This window comes from Stegostoma tigrinum, chromosome 34 (assembly GCF_030684315.1).
Source record: "Stegostoma tigrinum isolate sSteTig4 chromosome 34, sSteTig4.hap1, whole genome shotgun sequence".
Lineage (NCBI taxonomy): Eukaryota > Metazoa > Chordata > Chondrichthyes > Orectolobiformes > Stegostomatidae > Stegostoma > Stegostoma tigrinum.
The window spans coordinates 17,079,000-17,090,029 of NC_081387.1; the positions used below are offsets into that span (position 1 = coordinate 17,079,000).

General features: G+C 46.4%; 1 protein-coding gene across 3 annotated transcripts in view; it reads left to right on the forward strand.

The window, feature by feature from the left end:
* The window catches only part of LOC125446581 (CD166 antigen-like), a 57,202-nt gene extending 47,074 nt beyond the window's left edge, over nt 1-10,128 (forward strand). For 2 of the 3 annotated variants that reach the window (XM_048520263.2, XM_048520266.2), the window contains exons 11-13: nt 1,826-1,955; nt 8,277-8,358; nt 9,618-9,761. In XM_048520263.2, the coding sequence (XP_048376220.1) occupies nt 1,826-1,955; nt 8,277-8,358; nt 9,618-9,623 (218 nt within the window). In that variant the 3' untranslated portion in view covers nt 9,624-9,761. Of the gene's footprint in view, nt 1-1,825; nt 1,956-8,276; nt 8,359-9,617 lie in introns of all 3 variants that reach the window. The other variant, XM_048520265.2, reaches the window with a different exon arrangement.
* The last annotated feature ends 902 nt before the right edge of the window (nt 10,129-11,030 follow it).

Genomic DNA, 11,030 nt, shown 5'->3' on the forward strand with positions numbered 1-11,030 from the left:
AATTGAATAAATCAAGCTATTTGCATTGATCATGCGTTTAACAATTTTGAAATACAGACTAAAATACAAACCCATCAGGACTAAAAGCATTCCTTTACAATACTTGAACAGCAGAGAGACATCTCTTTTCTACCACACACTTAGCTGTGGCTTCAATTCTTGGTAACCTGATAAGACTTTGGTTTGTCATGTAACTGAGCTTAGACTTTCTCGGCTTCACATAGCTCCTTCAAAGTTTTAATCAAACACTTCAGGTCTAGAACTTTTAACCACTTTACACTGAGGTAACTTGTTATTGACAATTCTAAATTTTCCCCTCCCTGCCTCATATTCAGTTTCAGCCTTTTGAAGAAATGCCCCAGTTGAAAATATTTTTCCCCGTTAGCTAAGGGTGTTTCCACCAACCAAATAAAGACAGTGTTTGCTGACACCAATAACTGCAGGGAAGCACCTGTGGTTTTGAAGCAAGGGTTAGTTGTGGGTGAGGGATATGCCTGCAGGATGGTGCAGGACACCCAGAGTGTGAAGGGTGGAGGGCATGGGATCCAAGGGTGCAGGGTCGCCAAGGAGAACCCAGGACTCAGGAGGAGTTGGTGCATGGACAGACCAGGACACAGGAGTGGGTGGCACAAGGAAGGCCGAGGAGACAGGAGATACCACCCCATCTCCCTTCCATGCCTCCATGTGCTCTCTTAACCCTCCCCCCCACCCGCACTTGTCTGCTCTCTATCTCCCCCACACTTCCAGCTGTCCTCTCCCCCACACCTGCTCTTTTCCCCACCCCCACCCTGGCTTTCTCCCCATACCCTTCCCAGTTCTGTTTTTCACCCCATTTCCCTCCTCCCCCCACCCTGACCCCAGCCCCAGTGCAGTTCTTTCCCAGCTTCCTTCCTCCTGCTGGGTCCTCTTTACCTCTTCCTCTCTCCATCCCACCATATCCCCCAGAAATCTATGCACGCATAATTTGAAGCAGTGTAGTGCATCCATGTGTCAATGCAAGCAAAAAAAAATCCAGAATATTCTCTCTGAAAGCTTACAATGCATTACAATGTTTCGCTGTTTACATAGTTCACTCATAAACTTTCCCAATATAAACAAAGACCCATTACTCCAAAACTATCTCTCTATCAGATTTTATTTCGCAAAAAGACATCACCATGGCCTCAAAAGTACTTGCAATATAATCATTTATCCCCTTCAGACACACAGAAAACCCATTTGCAACTTGTTCAAAATTCCAAAATCCAAACTCAGAACAAATGATATTAAAATATACGTGCATCAAATAACTTAAATCACTGTTATTGCTCATCAAGGCAAGTCTGTACCATTTATATTTGCTGTATCTTGTCATTCACTGGCTATCATGTACCTTCAATGTCCAAGAGTCTCCCATCATTTACCATCTGAGGACTCATAATTGCCTCTCAATGGCTTATCGAAGAATAATCCCAGGATACTGACAACAAGCAAGTATCACAGCAAGCCAATAGAGAAAGAAATTCCGGAAAGAACTATGGTCTTGAAGAAGTAAATGAGAGATGAATAGGTTTAGTTTGGGAATAACAGAGTGTGGACTGCAGGGATGTTGAAGGCATGGCTGCTAATGGGGGAGGGGTGAAGGGAGATACAAAGTGTTGGACGGGGGTGGGTTGTGTTCAACTGGAAGAGGTCAGACATAGGAGCAGTGAGGAGCAAGGCCGCGGGAGTGGTTTTAATGGTAAGAACAAGAAGCTTTAACAGTGCACCCGTTGAGCAGGTTAATTTCCTGCAACCCTCCTTTATCTGTCTGACTCGTTATAACTTGCCATCACGTATTTTACAGATCATCATGGACAGCCTATAGCCACGAACAGGGCTGCCATGGTTATTGGAATCCTAATGACATTGATGGCTGTGGCTTTCTTCACTAGCATGGCATATTACCTGTGCTACTACAGGAAGAAGACAGAGAAGTGAGTCAACCATTCATATTTATGCAGCAGTAAGCATCACACCGACCTCGCCTCAAAGCTGGCACAGAATTGCGTAGCATTTTACTGTGCAGAGAAAGGCCATTCAGTCCATCTGGCACACCCTGTTGTTTGTGCTGAGCACAAAATTTTCTCGTCTAACCTTGTCAGTGACTCCTTATGGTCCTAGACACCTCTTCGTTCCATCTATCTGCTCACCTCAACCATTCCCCGCATGGTTTTAATATGCCTTGTCGAGTTTTAAAATTTATTCTCCAAATGTGAGCATCACTGGCATTTATTGCTCACTCTGAATTTCTCTTAAAGGCTACCTCAGAGTTATCTTCATGAGTTTGGGACAGCTAGACTGGGTGAAGACAGCTGCTTTTGTCCTCTGAGGGACATTAGTGAACCAGAGGATCGATGACGTTGCTGTAGATTATTATGATCATTTCGACTGAGACTGGCATTTCATTGCAGCTTCAGTCAAATATAAATTCCTTCAGATGCTGCAGTGGGTTTTGACCCATTTTTTCTCGCAGCCTGTTGGTCTGGGTTTTAGGATTCCAAGTCTAGTAACATTACTACTGTGCAACTGCTTCCCTTCCACTCCCTGCCTGGAGTATAATCATACAGCTGATCATTCAGTCCTTGAGGCAACTCCCATTTTGGAGCTAACAATTATTACAATGTTGAGACCTATGTTAGTGCTGTAACAACTGATCTAAAATAGTAGCCAAAGACTGCTTTGAGGTTCTGGACCTTTTATTCATATCAATCCATATCCTCACCCCATCCCTGTCTCGACAATTTGCTGTGAGCCCCACAATTTTCTGAGATCTCTTTGCTTCCCCAACTCTGGTCTGTCATGATTTTTACAGTTCCTTCACCAGAGGGTGTGCTCTCACCCACTGATTCCCTAATGTCCAGGATTCTGTCTCTCAGCCTTCCTGACTTGGTAGCTCTCCTTCCTCCTCCCTTCAAACCTAGCTGTTTGACCACCCTTCTGTTCTGTTGGTATGAAAAATGGACACTCTTCAGTCCACGGACATCAAGCAAGCAAAGATGTTATTAGAATCGGAGAATCCCTACAATGTGGAAACAGGCCCTTTGGCCCAATAAGTCCATACTGACCCTCAGAGCATCCCACCCAGATCCATCCCCCTATAAACCACCCAATCTACACATCCATGAACACTATGGGTAATTTAGCATGGCCGATCCACCTAGCCTGCACATCTTTGGACTGTGGGAGGAAATCGGAGCACCTGGAGGAAACCCACGCAGACATGGGGAGAATGTGCAAACTCCACAGACAGTCGCTCGAGGGTGGAATTGAACCCAGGTCCCTGGCGCTGTGAGGCAGCTGTGCGAACCCATTAAGCCTCCCCTCTTACAATCACCGCCAAATGCCAATGAACCCAATGGGATGTTCCGAGCATACACAAGAGACAAAAAAAAACAGAAATTGCTGGAAAATCTCTGCTGGTCTGGCAGTAAAAGAAATCAAAGTTAATGTTTCGGGTCCAGTGACCCTCCCTCAGAACTCTGAGGCCAAATGGCCACTGCTCCTAGTTCATATGTTTGTGACCATCTTGTCTGTATTCTCATTTCCTCAAAAATTCATTCATGGGATGCGGGCATCACTGACTAGACCAGCATTTATTGCCCATCCCGAATTGCCCAGAAGGCAGTTAAGAGTCAAACACATTGCTGTGGGTCTGGAGTCACATGTAGGCCAGACCAGGTAAAGATGGTAGACTCCATTCCCTTAAGGGCATTCGTGAACCAGTGGGGCTTTTCCTGCCAATTGACAAAGGTCAATTAGATTCTTAACTCTAAATTACTTTTGCACTTGAATCTCCCCATCTGTCGTGGCTGGATTTGGACCTAACAAAGGAGTCAAAAGTCAATGAAGGGGGTTAAGATGGGAATGATGGGACAGGCTTAATGGGCCAAAAGGCCTTTTCTGTACTGTGGAGAAGAGAACTGTGAATGAATCATTTGACTCCTTTAGGTTCAATAAAATTGGGGCTGTTTGGATTTTGATTTCAACAGATGTGGAATCACAAAACGCAGAACAGACCCTTCAGCCCATCAAGTATCTACCGTCATTCCCATCTAACGCCTCCCCTCCCCTATTAACCTTTCATTCTCTTGTTAGCCAAGAGCCAATCGCACACAAACACAATTCTATAATCTCAACTCCATTTTCTCCCGCCTGGTCCAGGAACCCCATACCTACGTCTGTGACACCGCCCACGCCCTCCACCTCCAACAAAACTTCTGATTCCCTGGTCCCCAACACCTCATCTTCACCATGGACGTCCAGTCCCTATACACTTGCATTCCTCATGCAGATGGCCTAAAGGCCCTCCACTTCTTCCCGGCCCGCAGGCCTGACCAGACCCCTCCACTGACACCCTTGTCCACTTCGCCGAACTCGTCCTCATCCTTAACAACTTCTCCTTCAACTCTTCCCACTTCCTACAGACAAAGCGGGTGGCCATGGGTACCCCCTTGGGCCTAAGCTATGCCTGCTTCTTTGTAGGTTACGTGGAACAGTCCCTCTTCCGCACCTACACTGGCCCTAAACCCCACCTCTTCCTCTGTTATGTCGATGACTGTATCGGCACCGCCTTGTGCTCCCAAGAGGAGCTCGAACAGTTCATCTACTTCAGTAACACCTTCCACCCCAAACTTAAGTTCACTTGGACCATCTCTGGTACCTCTCTCTCTCCTTCTTGGCCCTCTCTGGTTCCGTCTCTGGCAACCACCTGGAAACCGATATCCATTTCAAGCCTACCGACTCCCACAGCTACCGAGAATGCACCTCCCACCCACCTTCCTGCAAAAATGCCATCCCCTGTTTCCAATTCCTTTGTCTCCGCCGCATCTGCTCCTGAGATGAGACATTCCACTCCCGGACATCTCAGATGTACTTGTTTTTCAAGGACCGCAACTTCCCTCCACAATGGTTGAAAACACTCCGACTGCATCTCTCGCATTTCCCGCAAATCATCCCTCACACCCACTCTGCGCAATAACAGCAAAAACAGAATCCCCCTCGTCCTCAAGTACCACCCCAACAACCTCCGGATCCAAAACATCATCCTCCGACATTTCCGCCATCTGCAATCCGACCCCACCACCAAAGACATTTTTCCCTCCCCGCCCTTATCTGCTTTCCGGAGGGACCACCCTCTCCGTGACTCCCTTGTCTACTCCACACTCCCCTCCAACCCCACCAAACCCGGCATTTTTCCCTGCAACTACAGGAAGTGCCACACCTGTCCCCACATCTCGTCCTTCATCCCCATCCCAGTCTCCAAGAAAACCTTCCACATCAAACAGATGTTCACCTGCACATCTGCCAATGTGGTATACTGTATCTGCTGTTCCGAATGTGGCCTCCTCCACATCGGGGAAACCAAGCGGAGGCTCAGAGACCATTTTGTGGAGCACCTGTGTTCGGTTCAAAAAAAACGACTGCATCGCCCAGCCACGAACCACTTCAACTCCCCCTCCCACTCCTTGGACAACATGTCCATCCTGGGCCTCCTGCAGTGCCACAGTGATGCCACCCGAAGGTTGCAGGAACAGCAACTCATATTCCACTTGGGAACCCTGCAGCCCAATGGTATCAATATGGACTTCACCAGCTTCAAACTGTCCCCACCCCAACTGCATCCCAAAACCAGCCCAGCTCGTCCCCGCTTCGCTAACCTGTCCGTCCTTTCTCCTACTTATCCACTCCTCCCACCTCAAGCCCCACTGCCACCTCCTACCTACCAGCCTCACCCCCGCCTCCTTGACCTGTCAGTCTTCCTTTGACCAACCAACCCCCATCCTAACTCCCTACCTACACTCACTTTTACTGGCTCCATCTCCACTTCCTTGACCTGTCTGTCTCCTCTCCACCTACCTGCTCCTTAATCCACCTTCCATTCGCCCCCACCCCGTCTCAATTTATTTCAGAGTCCCCATCCCCTTCCCCATTTCTGAAGAAGGGTCCAGACCCAAAACGTCAGCTTTCCTGCTCCTCTGATGCTGCTTGGCCTACTGTGTTCATCCAGCTCTACACTTTGTTTTCTAAAATCATGCTGTTAGCTCTCTTTCTCTGAGGAAGACAGTTCCAAAGATTGTCAACTTTCTCAGGCAAAAATCATTCTCCTCATCTGCCTCTCAAATGTTTTTTGAACATTTCGAGTCTCTCCCACAAGGGGAGGCATCTTTTCAGCATCCATCTTGCCAAGTCTACTCGGAATTTTCTATGTCCCAATAAGGTCACCCCTTATTGGTCTAAACTTCAGTGGATGCAAGACTCTAGCTATCTTTGGAAGGTGATCTTCCCCCTCCTATCCTGGGTATCAGACAAGTGGACCTCCTTTGAACAGATTGTATTTGATTTATGTGGTATTTGTTGACAATATCTGAAGATGTCAAGGGCTGGAACCCAGGCTGACTTAGCAGCTCTCCGCCAGGACGGCAATCATCAGGATCACAATTTTTTTATTCATTCACAGAGGGCATCACTTATTGCCCATCCCTCATTGCCCAGGGGTCAGTTAAGGGTCAACCACCATTGCTGTGGGTCTGAAGTCACATGCTGCCCAGATCAGGGAAGGATGGCAGTTTCCTTCTCTAAAGGCCACTATTGAACCAGATAGGATATCCCCCCCCGCCACCCCCAATCAGCAACATGATGCCCATTAAGCTCTTAACTTCAGGTATTTATTGAATTCAAATTCCTCCATCTGCTGCGGTGGGATTCGAACCTACGTCCCCAGTATGTTACCTGCATCTCAGCCCCGTGACAATACCACCAGGCCATCACCTCCTGGTACAATCGGCTTAAATGCATCAAAAAAAAGTCAAAATTGCCTCTGAGGAATCACAATCCTTCTCCTCTCTCAGCTTGTTTGCACAACATATTAAATGAACATGTACGAGAGAATTCAGCTGTGAGCCCAGATTAGTGGTTTATCCAGGATTTACTCAGAGTCAGACATCCCAGCTGATTTCAGGTCCTGAAGACTGTGCACTGTGTGGGTTCCCCCTTCCACATCTTCAATAAGACGGTCATAGGGTCATGGAGATGTGCAGCACGGAAATAAGCCCTTCGGTCCAAATCATCCACACCAAACAGATATCCGAAATGAATCTAGTCCCATTTGCCAATACCAGGCCCAAACCCCTCTAGGGTAAATTCATTGACTGTGACCAGATGGATGGGTGTGATTGATGTATACAGCATCTCTCTCGAGGTGATGGATGGGGTAGGGTTGAGGGGGTAGGCGTTTGGGGCAATTTCCACTGTCCTTGTCTCCCAACCTGGTTTGACACCACACTCTCACTCATGCCTCTGAAGATGCAACAGGCCGTGGGGTCAGCTCACAGCTCCCACGCTGAATGTATTAGCCTTTAATGTGCCCAGAGACTTCAGCTATGCAACTATTGGGATCATGCTGCTCTCTTATGCAGCCACGTCTCTCCCGCATTACAACTGCAGCTCACTCAAAGTCTTGTTGTTCAGGGTGGACCATCTAGAACAGCCAGTTCATTGTGAAACCTGAGTATCCTATGATAAAGGCAAAACACCTCAGATGCTGGAAATCTGAAAAAAAAGACAGAGAGCACAGGAGAAACTCAGCAGGTCTGGCAGCATTTGTGAAGAGAGAGAAAAGCAGAGTTAATGTTTTGAGTCTGGTGTGACTTCTTCAGAACTGATGAGTTACGGGTGTCCCATTCTCTCTGGAGGCTGAGCCATCAATAGTTCTTCCACGTGGCTGAGGGAAAGGGTGAAATTCTGGCAAAAGTTTCCAAATGACAATGCCAAATTTCAGTATGGCATTCATAAATTGTACCACATTGCAAAAGGATACTGTGATCAGAGATAATGAGAACTGCAGATGCTGGAGAATCCAAGATAACAAAGTGTGGAGCTGGATGAACACAACAGGCCAAGCAGCATCTCAGGAGCACAAAAGCTGACATTTCGGAAGGGTCTAGAAGGCCCGAAAATTCAGCTTTTGTGCTCCTGAGATTCTGCTTGGCCTGCTGTGTTCATTCAGCTTCACACTTTGTTATCTTGCTAAAGGGTACCGATTGGTTGGCAAGTTGATACTCTGATCGTGGCCAACCAATCAGCAACCTTTCAACAGGCTGTATAAATTTGGCATTCTTGTGTGCGTCCTGACAAATGAAGAGATGGAAATTTTCGAGCGTAGCCTTTTTTTAAAGCAACATTCAAGCTCTGTACTGCCAAGCGAACCATCCTTTAATGACACTTTCCATAAGTTGAACTAATATCTGTTTATAAAGGAAACCATTGGAGAATCTAGAGGAGAAGAGACCAATGGATCCTGAGAATGTTCCTTCAACAGTGGAAAAGGTCATTCGAGAGGTGGGTCGTTTTAATCCTCAAGGCAATTTTTATTTATTTCATATTCCCCTTGGTCTTTTTTATTTGCTTGTCACAGGATGTGGGCATCATTAGCTAGGCCTTTTTTATTAACCTTAAAAAAAGTCCCGGATAGCCTAGAGGGCTGTGGAAAGTCAACCCAATATCGCCAGACCAGGTAAAGATGACAGATTTCCCTCCCTAAAGGTGAGGTGAACTAGATGGGTTTTTTTTTCATAATCAGTGATAGTTACATGCTTGCCATTGTGCAGAAATTTTCATTCCAGATTTCCTTTATTGAATTAAAAATTGACCACTTGCCTTGGTGTGATTTGAACCCCTATTTGGGAATGACGTCGGGGTTCTGGGCTACTGGTCCAGTCGGATTACCACTTCAACACCATCCTCTCCATTCCTCTCACCAATTAGGTTGCCTTCAGTATCCATGCTTACAATATCCTATGGTTATGCTGCACTCCATTCATACATCCCAGCACCATATCTCCGGTATCTTTGGCCCTGTCATTTGGGCACCCATTGCCCACATTCCCGGGAAGACTCAACAGGTCGAGTGCCCGTCCCACCGCTGGTGTGGCGCTTCCCTCCTTTGCGACCATCTGATGGAAGTGAAGCTAGGTCTGTGCCTTCAAAACCTCACACTTGGGGGGTGGGAGGGAGGGGTGTGCTGCAGAGTGAGTGCCAACTTACTGTTGGTCTCGCCCCAGCTCACATGCTGTTGGTGAATTTTCAATATCCAATCGACTGCATTGCACTGAGTCACGGCCATATGCCATCGCTCACCCAAGTCGCTGCCAATCGCTTCGGCCCCCTCTCGGTTTACTACGTGCGCTACAGCTCTTAGGGCTACCCACTCTCCTGCTTAGGTCAGAGAGTTGTGTGTTTGCATCCTACTCCACAGCGTCAAACTAGGCTAACCACTCACAGTGCACTGATATAGGGGCCACGTTGTCGGAGGTGCCATCTTTCAGTGAATGTGTTAACTGGAGATCCCCTCGGTTGCAAGCAGAAGATCCCAGTCCCCTGTTTTGATGAAGAGCTGGTGACTTCCTCCTAGTGTCCCTGCCCAGCATCCAACGCTGAAGCACCATCATGAATGGTTATTTGCTTTCTGTCGCATTGCCGAGCTGGATCTGTGCAAACAGAACTGCACTTCAAGTGGCGCTGCCCTAGATGTAATTTGGGAATGTACTGAGGCTGAGTAATGCAAAATGAATGCAAATTCTTAATTTCTCTTCTCTCAGGAATGATGGGCTTCCAGGCCTCGCTGAATCTCTGCCAGACACAAATCCAGAGCATCATTATATCCAGCACAGCATTCAGACACAATAAAGCCAAAGATTGATCAGAACCTTAAAATTTTGTATTAAAAATAATGAAGATTTTAATTTTGTTTTTTTCAATGCTATTCAACATGAAGCCTCCAGTGTCTACAATCTCACTATATTGATTATCTGCTAAGTCTCCACAAGACAAGTTGGGCCTGCTATTTGCATTACTATTGTTCGATTGTTTTTTTTGTTCAATGAAATGCATGCTACTTATTTTGTTACCCAGTACTGCAATTCTCTTCCGTCTGTGTCCTTGCATGTTGCCCATGTTTCCTATTATAAGGGGAAGACCCTTGAACAGTTTCTGTCTAAAAATCACTGTCCAGTTGGTTCAATTGGTCCAATACAGGGATTAGTGGTGGATGGGGCCAGATAACTGCTTTGCATAATGTTTAAAATCCGAATAAAGTTATCGCTTTTCAGAGCCAAAGAGTGATGCAGTCATTACAGAAGAAGGCCATTTTGCCCATCAAGTCCATGCCATGTCTCTAAACAGCAATGCAGTCATAGTAGGAACTGTAGATGCTGGAGAATCTGAAAGGGTCTAGGCCCAAAATGTCAGCTCTCCTGCTCCTACGATGCTGCTTGGCCTGCTGTGTTCATCCAGCAATGCAGTCAGTCCTCTCCCCCACCCCCCACCCCCACTCTATCACTTCTGCAAATGAACATCCAATTTTCTTTTGGGGTGATTCATCATCTTTGCTTGCTATTAACCTGCTCAGCAGTGGGAAATAGGTAATTACTGTCACTTCATTCTAAAAAAAAATGTGCCCCCATCTCTCTTGCACAAAACCTGGGCACTGCTTTTCTTTGTCTATCGGATCAAAACCTGTCATTATCTTCTGTGCACCTTGTTTAACCTCCCCAATCTTCTTCAGAAGAAGAACCCTAGCTTCTATCAGAAAGTCTTCTCTGCACCTGCTCTAGGGCACTCATGTCCTTCTTCAAGTGAACTATTCAGACCTAAACAATTTGAGGTCAATCTTGGATTGTGTGATGACCCAGTTGGGAAAGTGCTTCATCACAAGTGTTAAAGATTTAATTAAGGCACTCAAAGTCCCAATATATCTATCCAACGGATTCACATTAACCGAGAAAACTGACCAGGTCTGCACTTAACAAGAACTTCAATTACAAATAAACCAGTTCCAATCATGGGCAGACAAAATTATGAAATGCAATGTATAACTCTACCGACTTATGCTCTAACACTTTCTTAAACTGGTGCAAACAGACACTGATGAACTGATGTTAAAGGTGGAGAAAAAATATCAGCGAAGCTCAGTTCAGGAGCACCAGTCCACAGAAGCTCAGATCTCAGGGTTT